At 34.6% G+C, this 19,220-nt stretch overlaps 1 protein-coding gene across 5 annotated transcripts in view; it reads left to right on the top strand.

Annotated features, from left to right (window-relative positions):
• Positions 1 to 19,220, top strand: part of NOVA1 (NOVA alternative splicing regulator 1) — a 139,136-nt gene that overhangs the window by 117,517 nt on the left and 2,399 nt on the right. For all 5 annotated transcript variants that reach the window (XM_063160452.1, XM_063160451.1, XM_063160453.1 and 2 more), the window contains one exon: positions 18,550 to 19,220. This exon is cut by the window's right edge and continues 2,399 nt beyond it. In XM_063160452.1, coding sequence (XP_063016522.1) covers positions 18,550 to 19,220 — 671 coding nt within the window. The remainder of the gene's footprint in view (positions 1 to 18,549) is intronic.

The raw sequence follows: 19,220 nt of genomic DNA on the forward strand, positions 1-19,220 counted from the left end.
AATATCTATAATAAATAATACTTTTTAACATTTTCACATGATGGGACTGTGCCAGGGCTCTTGGAACGGCCTGTACTCAGCAGGTAGAACACAAGCATATGGCTATTAAAATCTTGGTATTTGGAATTTGTGCTTTTGGCTTACATTGCCTCTTTCTTTTATGCAAAGTCTATAGCTTGCAGTGTGATATAATAGTACACATATAACTAGAGACTGGGAGATGGATTGATATTGTAACGATTGGTGCACCCCATCTCCCTCTCTGACTTTAAAGAACCACCCTATCCCTGTTTGCAAAATTGCTTGCAGAAGTTTCATATTTTTATTCCTCACAGAAAGGTAGAATCTGAAAATAAAGGCAGTCTGTAAAGCATGCTGACAGCTTTTAAAGGGTTGATGAACTCATATTTGACATATAATTTCTTGTGGTAGGTGGAGGGAGAAATAGGAAAGAAACCTTTGTTTCCATATTCTGTTATCATTAAGACATGGATTTTTAAAATATGTATAATAACCAGCTTCAAATGATTTTTTTTTATCAGTACTTTAATCTTAATGCACAAATACTGTGTTTTAATGATGATCCCAGGACACTCCACAGCCATCGTAGGTCAGTGAGATATTATTTCAGTTTGCCTTTGAACTTTGCTATGAGGCTTTTTTAAGATATAATGTCTTGGATATTTTAACTGTAATATTAATCTATTTTTGTTTCCCTGATTTTAATGTCAATTTTTAGGGTAGTGTTGAGAAAATCTGTTTTCTTTTGAGTAATGCTGGATGGATCACTTGATCTTTCCAAATCTCAGTACTGTGTATTAAAGATCAAAGTCAATATAAAATTATTTACCATTCTTAAAAAGTTGCTGTAGAATTAAAAATATTATATAACTTTCATTGGATTACTAAGAATATTTGCTATGGTAATTCTCTGAGATAACAATTTGATCTCTTGTCAGCCAATCTGATTCATCACTGATAAATATGACCATTTCATTTACATCCAGATGATGCTGTCAGTGTTCTACAACACAAACCTAATATTCTGTTTGAAAGAGACTTTATCTAATAGACAGTGTTTTATATGGGCCATAACTAAAGTATTTGGTGAACCAGCTTTATTTTTAGTTTAATAAGACAGAGTTCCTTTTTTGATTACAAGGTGCGTATGGCACACTGTGGATGGCACATAATAAATAATGCTTGAGACCGTATATCTTGAAAGGCTAGGAAGAATTACTCTCCTGTTCATGTGAGAGGATTCCAGTAGAGGTTCCCCTGGTTTAGATGTAACCTTTCCTGCTTCTATACAGCTGGAATCCTTCATTTCATGTCTAAACTCTAAGCAGAAGTAACCTACCCTCCATGGACTAACTGTAGACTTTCTTCTTGTCCTCTTGTTAATGCATAACTTTTAATATATTTATTTTGTACTTTAACCATTTCTCCAGTATTTTTCAGTATCTGAGCTCAGTGCTTGTTTGCATTGTTTCCTTAGGATATATATTTAAATTATATAAAATGTTTAAACAATTTAAAAAATCTTATATGCAAAACAGTTTGGGGATTTTACTATTCTTACTGTCTCTTTCAATTTTTCCCCTTGGGACAAGTATGTAGGTAATAATTTGGGTTTATATTCCATACTCGTTTCCTTTTTTCTTTCCCACTGCAAAACAATTATAGGGGTCGCTGTTTACTGTTCCTGTCTTAAATGTAGGAGAAATGTCAGGAACTTTCCTGAGAAATGGGGAAAGATGTAGATTCTCACTGCTAAGTCTCTGAAAACTATTGGCATGTCATTCATAGGATGTCATAAATGACCTGCCAGTTTCAGTCCTGTAAGTAAAAATGTGATTCCTTGTTTGTGTATTTTGTTTGAATTATATGCTTGATAATAATTAGAATCACTTAGTTTCCTGTTTCATCCCCCCTTCAAAAAGATATATGTTCTCAGTGTAATGAACAGATTTACTATTACCTTCTATTAAAATGGATAAATGCCTTAAACCAATACTTCCTCATGCTTTAAACTCTACCTGGTTGTTAGAGTTTTTGGTTGTTTTTCCCCCATAGATAAAAATCCAAAGGTAAAAAACAAAACAAAACCCCCACATATAAAAGCAAAGCTTATTAAAAAAAAGAGAGAAGGTCTTTGTTTATGAAGACTTAGATGATTTAGAATACCTAAAAATCTTTGTGTGACTTTGTGAAGCCTGCTTTTGATTCAAATAATCTATTTTTAAATCAGTATTGCTTAAGTTAAGAAGCTGAGGTCATTGCTGTTTAAAGTACACTTATGCCTTTCATGGGATTTATTCACTTTAAAATATTTTGTAGTGAACATGTAAAATGAGAATGCTTTTTTGGATTGAATGCATTCTGTTTAGACTGCTAGGGTTATCATCATCTTGTTTAAGTTGTTTAAGAATGCAAAAAGTCCCTCACTTATTTTAAGATGTCCTTTCATTTATGAATATTTGTAGATATGATATATAGGTTTTGGCATTTTTCCATGTCCCCCTACTAAGAGAAGGTCCTATCTGCTTAGGAAAAAGGATCATTAAACATATAAAATTTGGAGACTACACATTTTTTCTCTTTGTCAAAATATGATACAGGTTTTCAAATGCCCTTTGCCAAAGCATGTTTAATTTCTTCATGTTCTATGTTCCTTTTTAAGTACAAATCTTTTATCAATACTAAATTAAAATGAATAGCGTGGTTTAAAATTCCAAATAATATCCATGTTCACGTTCCGTCCCAAATAAGCTAGAGTGAAAGTTGGCAACATATTACTCTGTGATCTAACCAAGGTTAGCTGAGACTTTGAGTTCTTAACACTCAGCTTAGTATGGTAGATATACTGTTTCATTCAAAACTGCTGTTAGGTGAAAAATCCAGCCATATTCTCAGGTGCACAGGCAAGGAGTCACTGAGTGCCTTCTTCTCTGTTTGAGCAACGCAGAGAAAACAGAAGAGCAGAGCAATTTCCAGAATGCAAATCTGGATGACTGTATTGTTGTTTCTCTGCTGCATAATCAGTCAGATGAAGCTTTGACTCCAAGTTTTCAATTATTTGGAATTTAATTTAATGGCTTTTAAGGAGTTCAGAATTTATATGATTAAGGGAGAATGTGGGAAGAAACACTGAGTCTGTAGACCTTAGTGTTACACCAGGACAGATCCTTTAGAGCAGACTGTCATGTAGAAAAGGCAATACCACGTTTTTCTGTCAGGTGTTAGTTGAGTGAGGCCTGATTAGGCCTGGCCCTAGAAGATCCTCCTTGTTAGTTAATTGGGTTTTTTCTGCTACCTGAAATATTTTCATTTTCACAAGCTGTTTGTAGGCATAGTGTAGCACTACAGTTTGCTAGGCTAGGCAGACTGCTAGATGCATTGTCAGTCCTCTGCATGCTTTGAGAACTCATCAGGTGGTGAGAAGTCACAGACAGGTGAGACAAACCCACCAATCATAGTAGGTCTCTGCCTGATTTGAGGGAAAAAGGAGTGTTCTTTGTATACAAATCATGGAAGCAGGTTGATGAATTGCACTATAGAGAATAAGATGTAGAAGGTTTTTCCTTTTCCAGAGGTTAGCTGCAGCTGTTGGGACCTTTGTCTGACACATTGCAGCCTAGATTTCAGATAGTGTATATCAAAACAATATGTGACTGCATCTTATTCAGTAGTATTATCCCCTAGTTTTGGGCTTGTAGATATTTTCACATTTATTGATTTTGGGTTTAGTTTTGGATGGATATTTAAATTGGGTTGGTTAGTTGGTTGGTTGTTTTTTTTTTTTTTCCTGAGAGCAAGTTGGACCTCCTGCAAGTAATAGCAGATATTAAGAGGCATGGCTTGCAAATAGTGGATCAATTGAACTATTGTCCCTCTAAGTCTAGGGGTTCACTGGTCTGTGACCTGCCAGTGATTTACATTTGAATCTTTGCAGCCTTGAAGAGTATTAGTCTGGGGTACAGAGGGTCTGCTGCCTGTTTCATCTTCTGTTTTCCCCTGCTTCTCAAATGGCACCTTAGAGAATGCAGCCTTAGAGATCAAAGTATTGCTGGACTATTTCCCCCCCCCCCTTACATTATCAATCAATAATTGATACATGACAAATTACTCATTCAAGTGAACTTACTACCTGTGATTTGGATGGGGTTAAAAAAATATGGTTGGGATTTTTTATTTCTTTAAAGCTTCTGGAAGCCTGCAAATGCAGTGCAATGTAAATTCTTCATTCATATTTTTAGGTTGCATAGTACATGAGCTCAGTGCTTCTCAGCTTTTTATGATTATCGTTATTGTCCACTTAACTAACTTAAAAATGCAATGAGAATTGATTGACTTTATTCTCTTAGTAGTAGTTGTAGTAATCGTGATAATAAATTAACAGCTGCCCCCTACCCATGAGATACTGAAATGCAGTCTCCATGTGGGCTCTTTTGAAGTGTTGCAGTTAGGGAATTAAGCTGGCTTATGAAAGAGATTAGACTATGATTAATGGCATTCTGTAGTAAAAAGTACTGAACCAAAATACAATACCTTAAAATCTGCAGACCTGTGCACATGTATAATGAAGTGATGCAGAAAAAAAGAGAAATCAAGTAAAAAGATAATCATTTCCTTGCAGAAAATTTGTTCATAAGAATAAATTTAAAATGTTTAATAAAACTGTAAATAAAACTCCAGAACCAGTATTATCACATTGTTTTACAAACAGAAGGAAATAACAGTAGTTTGTTGAAGACATTTCACAGGTTGTATTTCACTTGTATGCCAGCAATTGAGGCTGTTTTATAGAAATTTCTGCTTTAATTATGTGATAAGTAATTAGATAATAAATGATACACATTACATTTCCAGAAAAGACTGATTGGCTGTGCAAAATGTGGTTGTGTACTCTGATGGTTGTCTTTACTGCATCCAATTTCAAAGTAAACTGTAAGTTACACCTGCCTCAGGTGTATCAGGGTAAGGAAAGGAAACTGCAGCTTTGTTAGGATGAAATTTATGTTTTGAAAACTGAATTTAAGTGATATTAGAATAATTAATAATGCATTTATGCATTTATTTTACATATGAAAAGGATCACATTGAGTATTTGTTAAATATAAAAAAGGGACAAATGTATTGTGAAATAAAAAAGGATTAGTAAATTTAATTTGATTTATTTCCTCACCTCCATCTCATTTTGAGACAGCTCTTTCATTTTTTTATTTTTTCTTTCCACATTTTCAGTATCTTTTCTCTAAAAATAAATTGTCAGCTTTTCGAGCAGAAGAATATGTATATATTGTGCATAGTAGTTGAGATCAGGGCAAGACTTACATGCAAATTATTTTTCATTGTATCCTTAACAAGAGTTATTTAAACCAAATTTACTTAGATGCTGCCTTCAAATTTTCTCTATGTATTTTTCCATGTTAATGCACACATAGTATTACACATTTGTAATATAGGTATAAAAACATGTAATGTAAATGTGTAAATACAGCCGTATTTGTGCCCCACAGCCTTAGTTTGCATGAGGAGTAATTTTTTTCCCCACGTGAACGTTTCTGTGAGAATACTGTCTCTGCAAAATTGTGAATAAGTGCCAGTTATCTATATTCAAGTATTGCCTATGTCTAGTGCTTGTCTATAGATAGTTTGCCTTAATGAAATTTTTCTCCCATTGTATGAGAAATATAACCCAGAACACAGACGTAGGGAAACAATATGGTTTGCAAATACATGGTTTAAATAGAAATATATGCAGTTTTCCGACAGAGATGTGTATTTTTTATCTAAATCCAGGATCTTCCCCTTTAATAAGGACTATGCAATTGTACCTTCACCTGTCTCTTGTAATTATAGAGAATTTTTAAAAGCTAAGTTGACTTTGATAAGTGACCTAAGTTAGTTTGATAACTCACCTAAGTTATCTTGGTTAAATACATATAACTACAAATGTACAAGAGTTAAGCAAGAAGTAGATAGACTTATAAACTAAAGATATCAGTCAGCTGGGGTGAATGTTGACTTCTGAGCCAGCCAACCATAGCTTAGTTGCAGTTAATTATATATTTCCTGAGACCTACAGCTTGATTTTAACTTATTCTGTTCTCTGATCCTTCTTAGAGACATATTGTCAGGCTCTGAGAGGAAGGTTTTGAATTGAATTGTCAGAAGACTCTATTAGCATTAGAGAGCTATGGAGTCCTGTAGAATTCCTTATTAAGTTTGGAGATATCACAGAATCTCAAAATCAATTAGGTTGGACAAGATTTCTGTCATCATCAAGTCCAACCAGTGATGTAACACCACCTTGTCAACCAGACCTTGACACCAAGTGCCACCTGCAGTCATTTCTTCAACACCTCAGGGATAGTGACTGCACCACCTCCCTGGACTGTTCATTCCAATGTTTAATTACTCTGTCTGTGAAGAAATTCCTTCTCATGTCCAGCCTGAACTTCCCCTGGCAAAGCTTGAGGCCATTTCCTCTTGTCCTGTCCCCAGCTGCCTGGGAGAAGAGGCTGACCTCCCACCTCACTAAAACCCTCTTTCAGGGAGTTGTAGAGAGCAGTGAGGTCTCCCCTGAGCCTCCTTTTCTCTGGCTTCCCTCAGCTGCTCCATGTGGGACTCACTCTCCAGACACTTCACCAGCTTTGTTGCCTTTCTATGGACATGCTCTTTCTTGAAGTGAGGGGCCCAGAACGGAGCACAATACTTGTGTGTGGCCACCTATCCATCCACCCATTAGGGAAACCACACTAAGAAAACTATGTCCTTTTTGTAATCAAAATTTCTAGTAATTATTATTTTTCATGACCTAGAGAGACATGGTTATATAAGTGTTTTCTGCTTAACTGTCCTCCCTTTCTTATTTGAAAACAATTTTCAAACAACATCTAAGAGAGTGTCCCTGAGAATTTCATTGAGTAGTTCTTGCTACACAAAATCCTATTTTATTAGTTAAGGATTAATTAATACAGAAACAATTAAGCTTCTGCTGCTAGTTATCTAATGCCAAGCCAGGGGTTCAAAGTAACCATAACCCTTGGTGCTGTTAATTAGTTAGTTCATCTAGATGGACCAGGTGCATTTTGCAGGAGCCAGATTTCCCTCTGCATCATCTTTATTCCACCATATTTATTTTGCACATATTGGTTGATGATAGAATAAATTTTATCTTTCATATTACACTAATTTTGTGATCTTGGAGTAAAAGTGTATGTGCAAAACTGGTGCCGGGTTATGCCAAGATGCACCATTAAAAATGCCCTGTTCAGTCTTTTCTCACCTCTGCATGTTTAGCTTAATACAGACTGGCTATGGAAGATAGTTCTCAGACCAAAGTTACATTATTTAGATTACATAACGTTGTTAAGAGCAGAAGTCTGTTATCCAAGAAAGGTTGGAGAGTCCCATGAAATAATTTTGTAACAGAATGTGGGTCTTGTTCCTAGATTTTGAAATGAGAACATCATTCATTTGTTCTGTGCATCAGGCTTATTTTTGACATGATTGCAGCTGGGAGATTCTAAGACATGATGGACCTGGAAAGAAGTGGGGGCTCCACTCATTGTGTCTGTAGAGAGTACAGATTTGTGCATGTCTTTGTGCGTGAGGTTTTTTTTCTTATTGGTTTTAAAATAAGCTGAATTGCAAAAATATGATTTAAAGAGGCACTTGTGAATGAGTAGCTTCTGTACTCTGCCTAAACTGAAACTCTTCACTAGATACTCAGTGCAAGAGGACTGCTCCTACTTACAAGTAAATCAAGTATTAGGCATTCTTATATAGCAACATATATTTATAGTACAGAACTCTGTGTGCATATAAAAGTGTCTATAGTTTTGATATATATTCAGATATTTGCTAAATTTATTTACTTTTCTCTAAGTTTTCCTATTAAATCATATGTCTGTGGGAATGCTGAGAAGGTCTTTTGTTGTTTTGTTTCACAGTGGTTTTTGGCTTTTTTTAATTTTTGTGTTTAGTTAGCATGTTTAAAATATTCCTCCTTTTAGAAGCTATTTGGCTCCACCATCTTATCATGTGTTTATATCTAAAGCAAAAAGGATGTTTTCAGAAAAAAAAACTCATAAGAAAAATTGTGTTTATAAAGTTTTTAGGAAAACATTTGATCATTAGCTTTCTGCCATTTTTCCTTTTTATTTTTTTTTTAAGTGAAAAACACCATGAAGCTATACAGAGCTGTCTGTAGGGGAAAACAAGAATAAATATGCTCTTATTTTCATGGACCTGAGACATTAATAGCATTACCACAAGGGTTTTAATTCTTGTGTGTCTCCCCTTCCATTCCATGGAGAACAGATTAATTACCCCAGAATTTTAATTACAAATAGTGTAGGAGGGGACGTTAGGGTTTAGTATCATTATTTTATTTTATGGTCATGAAAACTCAAAGGTGTTCATTTAGACAAAGCACATTCAGCTAGTTACACTTTCTTTTACCTCCTTCTTTCAAAATCTATAATTTTTTTCAATTCCACAGATTCTCACTTAAAACTGTAATTTTCAGAATATGATAACTGTGATAGCAAAATTGGGAACTATTTGTGAGCATGACGATATTAGAGATAGTGTATTTTAAGAAAGGGACTAAAAACTGTCATATTTTCTAAGCACTTTACCCCCTTCCTTTGGGAGTTGGAAACTTGTTGATATGAGTAACCATAAAGTTCCTCTTGCTGATGATCAAACTCTCTCTTTTGGCCTCCCACAAAAGGATCACAAAGGGCTTTGAGCGAGAAAGAAATACCCCTTTTTTAAATGGTCATAATAAATTCTTGTTTTCCATGCCATAGAATTGAAATGGTTCTACTGATTCACCTTGATTCCACATCCTTCAAGAGAGGGGTCCCCTGCAGAGGATATATAGTTGATAACTTAAATTTTGTTCAGAATTGCCATATGATTCCTGTGAATTATTGTGATATGTATCTTGTAGAAATCAACTGTGGCAAAGATCCTCTGAAAACAAACAAAAACTCTTAACCTTCTTTTCTCCTGCCAGTCCTATAGATAGATTAATTAATTTCAAAATGTGGTTTCCAGGGGACTGATTTTCAGTATTCTTACCAGTAATGCTGAAGCATGATTTCATACTTGGATTTAAATCCAAAATTAATTTAGAAAATGTTTAACATGCTGTTAAAATAATGTGATCTGGCCAGCAATGTCAGAACATAAAAATCTCAATGTGTTTCTAATATCCAGGGTTTAGTTTTTCCAAGGTTTCAAGTTTTAGTCAGTTTCAATGAAAAGTGTTATTGACAGAGAAATGGCAGGTCCCTCAGCACATTTCTATTGGCTGTTCTTTCCTCTGAATTTAATTAAATGACATAACTAATGCATATAATTTTCTGCATTTGTGTATTCTAGCCATATTTATCCAAGTTTATACTGAAAACTGGGCACTGTTGATAGCTGTGATGCTTTGTAATGTTAACAGTGTTTCTTCATCTTGAGAACTCATACTCCATTCAAAGGGCTATTTAAAAATACTGTTAGTTTTCTCTTAGACTTGCAGGTACATGGCCATTAAAAAACATTTTAAAAAATTAAAATAAAAAAAAAGGAAGCATCAGTCTCCCGGAAGTCAATGGAAAATTAATTCCTATGTTGCAGGCATAGGATAGAAAGCCATAGAATTTCTTCCAACGATTACTTTTCATCAAATGCAAGTTTTCTAGTTAAAGTATAGCATGTCATTCAGAGCAAGTTTATGGAGTGCCTGTAAAGCTCATGCATGCTGACTTTAAAGTATTCTGTGGAGGAGGGCAGAAATGTCCTATTCATTTCTGTATTTGCCTTCTGAAACTTTATCAGGAAAGCAGCCAGTGCAATGCTTCTTTGGACAATGAGTTTATAGCTATGAGGAGCCAAACACGTATGGATCTGTGACTGGGAAAGCATTAAAAAAGGGATGCACCCACTTTGCCTCTCTGTCTGTTAAGATTGATTAACTTTTGAACTGGAGTGGCTTTTATGAGTTCATAAGTTAGATCCTGTCTAACGTAAAACAGTGTGAGTATTACTGATACCATCAGTGAAGCATATTTAGTTTTAAAATAATAGACATTATCTATATTTTATGTCAATTATTTTATATTGAGAAGGGTTTCTTTTAGCAATTCCAATAAGGAAATTACATTATACATTTTCTTTCAGTTAGAAGTATCCCAAATTGCTATACTTAATACTTCTCTAAATATTCATGCATTTTCTAAACCCCTCCTTGTCTCTGTGAAGTGTTGGCAGGTATTCATAGGATACCATGCAACAAATTATATAAGAAGGATGAAAAAAAGAGAAATCTTAGATGAGGGAGGGGAAAATTTGCTGGTTTTAAAGAGGGAATAGGGTTAACATTTGATCATCACTGAAGGTTTTAGACAATACTGGACAGAACTGATAATATTCATGCTTTCTGTCTTTTTAAAAATGTGTCATCTGAACAATGGCACAGCCAATATGGATATCTAATTTTCTATGTATACTGCATTCTCTGCAACTGAGTGAAAATCTATTAATTTTTTCTCTTGTGTAATTTAGTATGTAACCGGCTCATTTTTTCTTTTTTTAATTATAAAAAAGTGAAAAGTATAAATGAAGCTTCTCAAAATGCATTACACTTCTTTGCAAATGTAATTTGAAGCTCATGAAACCTTAATGCATTAAATATGGAATGTTGTTTTTATGCTACTGAGAAAAAAATTAGAAAAGTTAAGTTTCTTCTCTATGTTATTAAAACTATGTATCATAGAGAATTCATGGAGGAGTTGGTCTGCTCCATTCCCACAGTTTTGAATCATATTTTCTTGAGGGGTACTTATGAAACTATTCAGATTTTTATGTGTGCATATGAGAGTGTAAAATTTTTATAATACTTTCTTCAGGACTACATAATCTTATAAAATCAGCCACCTGTATATATAACCAACATTATTTTAGCAATTATTCTTTTGGTGTACACAACTTGGCTATGCACACATTCTGCTTTTGAGAGAAGCCTTTCTATTTATGAGTTAGAGCCTACACACACTGGTGACAGAAGGGCAACTAAAACAGGCAGCAGAGAATATTTTTCTTGTTTCTTTAAACATGATTTGCTAGTTTCTTGCTGTGAGAAATTTGCATTCCAAATTACATCTTTAGTTAAAAGCATGAAAGAAAAATCTTAATGTTCATACTTTAAAGTGGGCAGAATTGTAATTAGGTAGTTACTAAAAGAAGTGGGAGTGACTTTTTTAAGTGCCTCAAAGAGTCAAGGTTTAATATCAAATGCTAATTGAAAAATAGTATTGATTTAAGCCAAAAGAGCAATTTGTGCAAAACATCCTTACACAGTCTTATCTCTAGTAAATATTTCTCCTGCTTAGTTCTGACTTTCTAAGCCTTGTGGTTTCAGATGTAAATTGTTCCCGGGTATTTAAGTTGAAGCTGGGTTTCTCTGGCATGATAGTTTTTGTGACTAAAATGAAATTAAAAATGCAACCTCAGCTGAGAGAGGAGGTCTAAGAACTGGAGAAAAATGAACACTTGTGATGAACAGTAGTGTCAGTATTAGACCAAAATCCTCCTGCAGTGTACCAGCAGATAAAACCAAACATCTTAGAATATCTACTTGCTATTTGCTCTGTCAATTTTTTATATTTGTAATAATCTAGTGTGATTTGAGACAAAACTCAGAGTTGCAGTATTTTTTCAATGGATTAAGTTAACCTTGAAATGTCTTGGGCAAAACTCTAATTTTGAAGTCAGAAATAACACAAAGAGGCAACATAGGGAAGTAGCAAAATTATATTCATCTTGGAATAATTGCAGGCAACATTTATGAAGGCAATACTACAAGTATATGTACTGCTTGTGATGAGAAGAAAATCATATTAACATAAACATGACTAGAAAAAGAAAAAGTGCATTATGTTGAGGAGCAAAGTAGCAGCTAATCTCCTTCTGTAATCCATTGCACTTGTTCACACAGTATTTCAGTTCTAGACATTCTTTTGCAGAAAGAGACAAACTGAGTTGGAATGACATTTACAGAATTTAAACATGGTTGGGAAAGATGACAATTTATGCTCTAGGTTTATTTACCTGATGATCTAGCTAAAGTTACGAAGAATTGCTTTGCTTTTTATGCACATGTGCCTATTTTTGTAAATAAGTATCCAAGCGGATTATTAGAAATATGTCTCTAAAAGATGTCTCTGTTCTGTCTAAGAATTTTCTCTGAAGCTGAAATGTATAATCCAGAACTGAGCAGCCAGGAATTTGTTCAGGAAACCTCTGAAAAAGTAAATTCATGTTTCAGCATGTGCATGAATCCGGTATGGAGTGCAGTCCGGAGATACTGAAAATATTGAGAGAAATTCCAGTAGCTCGCTTGAGGCTATGTATGTGCAATAAGTAGAGGTTTGCTGTGTAAGGCTGCTGTTGGAAGCTGAGCCCAAGTCTGACATGAGCAAACACCTGTCCAGAGCAGCCTTGCTTGGCTGCCTGCTGTATGTGTGGGATGACTCATGGCCTTTCAGTACCTTGTGCTGCCCTGAACTTGTGGTTCTTGCTGGCTGTGTAGCCAGGGGCTTCCCAGGAGCTGCCTGATACCACAGAGCATGGCTGTGAATCCTAAGTGCATGCAGGCATCACCTTGCCTGTAATGAACTCAGTTGTCATTCTGCTTGATTTCAGAACTTCTCTCACATCCTCAGTTGGTCCTGATTTTCTCCCAGATTTTTGTTATAATGCCACTTCACTTTAGGATGGATTGTATGGGAGCACTCACAAGCCTAGGGTAGCAGTGTGTTTATCTTGCCACACACACAAAAAAAAAAAAAGTCCTAGGTGATCCTATTGCTTACTGACTGCTCTCTACAGGAACTGATGTGTTCAGAGCACCTTCTCACCAAGTCTAAGCCTGTAGTCATATGAGCAGCTAAAATATCGTGAAATTTTCAGATGTAGAATCCAGAGGCCAGAGGGAGTTTTAAAGAGTTTAAAACAATTGAGGAGCAAGAAGACAGAAAAGAAAAGAAAAGAAAAGAAAAGAAAAGAAAAGAAAAGAAAAGAAAAGAAAAGAAAAGAAAAGAAAAGAAAAGAAAAGAAAAGAAAAGAAAAGAAAAGAAAAGAAAAGAAAAGAAAAGAAAAAGATATGAGATAGAATGTATCAATTTACAGTTTTAAGGAAGTTCAGTTATTTGCTTTAGTGACTAAAATGTAGAATTGTGACAAATTAGGATGAATTTGTTAGATTAGATGGAATCTTTTCTGTAAAGTGTTTTTCTCTTAAGAAAAAATAAACTAGTATTTGACAAGTAATTGAAAAATTTAATAAAAGGAAAAAGAACAATTGTTACAAGAACTTCATGGAATGGGTTATAATTACACTGTTGAAAGTAAAAGAGGAAAAAGGAAACCTGACTAATAGATAAAAAAGATCCTTGGTTCATTAATCTCTGTGCAATCTCTTAGAACACTTCACAGAAGTGGAATAAATAGAGCCTGATGCATTTAAATATTTCCACTGTTGAATTATTTGGTTTGTTTTTTTCAGGTTTTGGTGCTATTTTGTATAATTAGTAGTATTTCTCTTCTGGTGTTAATTAGTGTAGGCATGTGTCATGCCACCATGTGAAACTTGAAACTTAAAACCATGTTTTTCAACCTTCTTAACATACAGTTACTCTAATTGGTGTAACAGCCATATCAAGTGCTAATTCTTGCGATCTAGCCTGCATTTCATCCTTCCACTAAATTTATGAGTGTAGACGTTGTATTAGCAGGGTGGCATGTATGGTGTGAGTTTGTGATTGCCATCTCCCCAGTTCTAGAGACTGTAAGAAGTGGTAATATAACCGGACAAAATATTGTCAGAGAGAAGGAGGGCAAAGAAATAAAGCAGTAGAAAAGTGAAAGGGCAGAATGGGTGAAACTTTGCTATGGCTTGTTGGAGGTCTCTACATGAGAGGAGTGGGAATGAGAATTGGCAGGACATGGGTGGTAGTGCAGATTTGGTCATGGTTTGTCTTCCCAGGAAACTATTTAGCATTTATTAATGGGCATTCATAGCTGCTCAGTGCAGATTATCTCACTGCAGCACTGGGGAGGATACGAATGGCAGAGCATAATCACCAAACATCTGGTAGATGCTAGGCTGCTCACTCAACTGTGCCAGGACTTTCAGTTTGGTAAATCAGAGGACTTGCCAGCAATTCTGACATGATATATGAATGCAGCGCGGGCTTATGCAAGGGGATTGTCAAGAAATAGGAAAGGTTTAAGGAATTAGCTGATACAGGGTTTAGGAGTCCAGGATTTACATGAGCTACGCATGTGGTGAGTTAAAAGCAGTTTGAATTGTGTCTCTGGACACAGTGGTTGAGATCCCCAAGTACCAATCCTCTTCCTCCAAAGGGCAGAGTTGCATCAAATCTCTGCAGATTTCGTTGGGAACTGAGGGCAGAAAACTGCTCTCCAGTTGGAGCCCTTCTTACAGCCCAGGTTTCTTTGACTTTTGTCAAGGCTTTTAAAAACACGGTCTTGTTTCACTGAAAATGTACGCAGAGAAATTACTTTGTTTCTATTATATTTGTTATAGTTGGATGGCTTTTGGGGGAAGAAGTATTATATTTTTGAGCCTGATTTTGAACTTTCTTATGCTAATGGAAATAGGATGAGAGTGATGCCTGTTGAAGTAGTTAATTTGCTTTTTGAGCAAGCAAATGCCATAACTGCAATCCTTAATTTTTATAAAACTTATTTGACATGAAATAAAGGTTGAGTTACTTTCCTTTTTTTCTTCCTATAGCATTTAAACAAAATAAATTACATGTGTTCCTATTTTTATGCATATGTAAGCATATGTTCATAATTGCTTTAGATAATCAATCTCCTTTTTGCAGCACAAGTTTGGATATAGCCAGGAGCATACACACAAACCTGGAAGCTTAATCTTCCTGTGTAGTGAAAGATACCTTTATTGGATAGCTCAGAGCACTTATTTTGGGTAGCAGTTTCTCACTTCTGCATCCAAATCAGTTTCTGAACCTGTTATCTGTAAAAGGAAAATAAGTGCACTGTCCAATTTCCTTGACAGACAAGGAGTTACAAACTTTTTTCAAAACTGGTGGTCACTTAGGTAACAAAACCAAATAGATAATATTTCATTTTTCATTTTCTGAATTGTTTTTTTATCATTTTATAACTTTTAACTTAGTGACCGTATGGATTTTAGACTTTGACAGGAAAGAAAAAAAAGCAAAAAACTTTGCATTATTTCTTTTCTACTGGCACCTACACTGCTGATCTATCTAATATGTTAGATCCTGTGTTATTGTACAGCACAACCAATGGTTGCCATAAATACTTGATATTCCAATATACAAACAAGGGAAAGATTTAGTGAATAAAAGAAATAGATCGAGATTTCCAAACTGGTAGCAAGATTAATATTCCTAATAAAAAAAAAAAACGCTAAATATTTTGCTTTTAAAAATAATCGTCTAAATTTTTAAATGAAATTTTAAATTAGCTGTCCGAAATACAAGAACGTTACAGCTGAATATCTCAAAATAATACAAATGTTGCTCTTCATTTCAAGAAGGGCAGGATTGCTTATGTTTTAAGTAAAATGAGTAGAGATGCATTTATGTTTTGTTCAAACTGAATTTTCACTGGAATGTAATGTTTTTGTCCTAATATAAAATAGAGGCATATTGTCTAATTATTTAATGCATATATATTTTTAAAAGATGTGCTGTATGTAAATTACATGAAATATTCACCATGGCAGGGATTGTATTTGAAAGTGTATTTTTGGTATATTCCTAAATTAATACCATTTAAAGGAGTTGCCAATAAAAGAAACAATAGTCTGTTTCAAAGCCAGATATTTAGAAAAGGGTATCTTTATTTCTGAAACAGACAAACATATATTAATCCAGCACATGAAATTTTATTGGTTTTTTTCAAAATGCGTCATAATTTTTATGTTGTTTGCAATGCTAAATGCAAAACCATATCTGGGCAAGGTGGGAGTGGGTGAGTAAGAAGAAGATCATTCTTTATCTCTCCTCTGATTAGACAGATAATTTTGCCCAATAACTAGAGCTGTTAGTGGTAACCTAATGAGCATTTGTGTGTCAAGTGAGAAAAGTACCAGTTTCTCATTGTGAAAATCTTTCTTGTTGCATAGAGAAGAGTTCCTTTTTAATTTTGTGGCTGAATTATGCCATTGCTTTATTTTACTATGCCCATCCTTAAGAAAAATACCAACTATGTTAAAGTGACTTGGATTTTCATATGTTGCATATGTAATTGTAGCATTACAGGTGCAACAATACTGCCCTGGCATTAAATATCCTATTTACATCTGAAATCACGTGTATGGTTTTGAGAGTGTATTTTTGTACTTTCTTATGTTTTTTAGGGTTTTTTCACTTAAATTTACATAGGCACTTATGCCTGACTTGATCAGAACTATGCATATTGCTTATTGAAATCTCCCACAGAACCTGTTAGTGTGTCTTAAACCAGTGGAGGCAAGTAAATGTTTTCTGTGGTAAGCAGCACAAAACCATAATAATGAGAGCTGTGCAGTGCTGCATAAAACAACCAAAAACAAAACTAACCCAAAACCAGGAACAAACAAGCGCGCCACCCCCCTTAAAAAAAAAAATTTAGCAAAAATCTGGACAATTCTTCAAATTAGCGGTTAGTTAATATATTTTATATCTAGAACTGAAATATCTAATCAAAACTGAGTTGTTTCATTCTTTTTATGATGGCAATTCTTAAAAAGGTTACTTTAAAATTACCAAATACCTTGAGCTGCATTTTAAATTACTAGGAGGTGTCCTGACTTAAAACTAAGCCTGCCTAAAAATATATATAAAACATGTCATTATGTTTTTAATTGTATATACAGTGATTTTTTTTTTATAGGACTATTTAATATATGAGTGGACAAAATTTTTTTCAATACCCGACTTTCACATTGCCTTTAGAATAATTCAGCAGCTGATCATTTTTTATTTATTCTGTAGAACATGTTGTGCTTTGATGCCAATGAAATTCTGAATTAAAAATTATGCATATAATTTAAAACAATCCAGTGCAAAATACAGTATGATATATTATTTTTAATGTAAATATTGTGTAAGTGGAAAATATGAGTGTTTCTCAAGTTTCTAGTATGCTAGATTCTCAAAGATGTGGTTTTCATGCTAACATAACCATTGGAAATATCTAAGCTTTTCTAGCTTTTAAAAACTTATTTGTAGGGCATGCATATTGGTTTGCAATTAGTTTGACTTTATAATGAGGCAGTAAAAAGAGACTATTACTAATAACATTTAGTTGTATTTTATATTATTTTGTTGATAAGACTTAAATAGAATTTTGATGAGAGGACTGAAAAGTGTTGCCCCCTACACATATTCCACAAAAATTGGGATGAATGGATATCTGAACACAAAGCTACTAAAACCAAAATTTTTGTAAAATAAAACATCTTATTAATTCAATGTCCTAAAATAGACAGTACATTAAAACTTTGGGACACATTTGTAAAATGTATATTAAAAACAAAAGCCATGAAAAATATGTATAAATATTGAATTTTTTATCCTGGACATCATTCTTCACTCATAGCAGTAAGTCAATAGGTAATACATTTATTGACATTAATTATGTTGTGTCCGTTGAAACTTGTTTAAACAGAAGCAAAGTTAGGATTTTTAGGTAAATAACCTTTGTTTGAAACCATTTGGTAAACTTTTAAATGTACAAATGCTATGTTTTGTACTCTCAAATTCTCAGGTCTTAGGTACTCTTTCCTGTAAAATTTAATTTCCATAGGCTGAACAATAATAATACAGTGTATCAGATAATGAATTTCCATACAGTGATGTGGGTCACAGGTCAAAGAATCAAGGTCATGTTCTGTTCAAGACCAGCTATTTCATCTGTCCAAGGTTTAGCCGAATGTTGCTTTAGTTGTGGTTTTTTGTTTGTTTGGGTTTTGGTTTGTTCTGTTTCTTTATTTTCTTTTTTTTTCCTTTTTTTATTATTGCTATTATAGATGTTTTAAAGGAAGGTAAAGAATTTCAGACAAATTTTGCCAAAGAAGTTGTTTTGCCGCGTTTGCCTGGAAAGAGAGGAATCATGTGAAAATACTCAGTTTGATATAATCTGAGATAATCTTTCCATATGAATATAATAGCTGCATTTGCTTAATCTTTTTGGTCTGAACTGTGCTATGCTGAAAGCAGTATTTTCTGTGGGAGAATGATAAAAATTATTTTCCTGTTAATTTACCTTTAATTCTTCTTAATATACATTTGAAACATGCAGAGAATTAAAAAGCATGATGAGCTGTATTTCTTTTTAATTTTTTAACCCTTTCTTTTAAAAACATGGTAACTAACTTGCTTCATTCTTTTCCTTCCTTTTATAGGGTAGCAAAACTATTATAGTGTTTATGCACAAAGCAGAAGTATTATTTATATATATTTTTTTCAATTACAGGTAAAGATTATAGTTCCCAACAGCACAGCAGGTCTGATAATAGGGAAGGGAGGTGCTACAGTGAAGGCTATAATGGAGCAGTCAGGGGCTTGGGTACAGCTTTCCCAGAAACCTGATGGGATCAACTTGCAAGAGAGGGTTGTCACTGTGAGTGGAGAACCTGAACAAAACCGAAAAGCTGTTGAACTTATCATCCAGAAGATACAAGAGGATCCACAGAGTGGCAGCTGTCTCAATATCAGTTATGCCAATGTCACAGGTCCAGTGGCCAATTCCAATCCAACCGGATCTCCTTATGCAAACACTGCTGAAGTGTTACCAACTGCTGCAGCTGCTGCAGGGCTATTAGGACATGCTAACCTTGCTGGAGTGGCAGCCTTTCCAGCAGTTTTATCTGGCTTTACAGGCAATGACCTGGTGGCCATCACCTCTGCACTTAATACATTAGCCAGCTATGGATATAATCTCAATACATTAGGTTTAGGCCTAAGTCAGGCAGCAGCTACAGGGGCTTTGGCTGCAGCAGCTGCCAGTGCCAACCCAGCAGCAGCAGCAGCCAATTTGTTGGCCACCTATGCGAGTGAAGCCTCAGCCAGTGGCAGCACTGCTGGTGGTACGGCGGGGACATTTGCATTAGGTAGCCTGGCTGCTGCTACTGCTGCAACCAATGG

Source organism: Melospiza melodia, chromosome 6 (assembly GCF_035770615.1).
Source record: "Melospiza melodia melodia isolate bMelMel2 chromosome 6, bMelMel2.pri, whole genome shotgun sequence".
Classification (NCBI taxonomy): Eukaryota; Metazoa; Chordata; class Aves; order Passeriformes; family Passerellidae; genus Melospiza; species Melospiza melodia.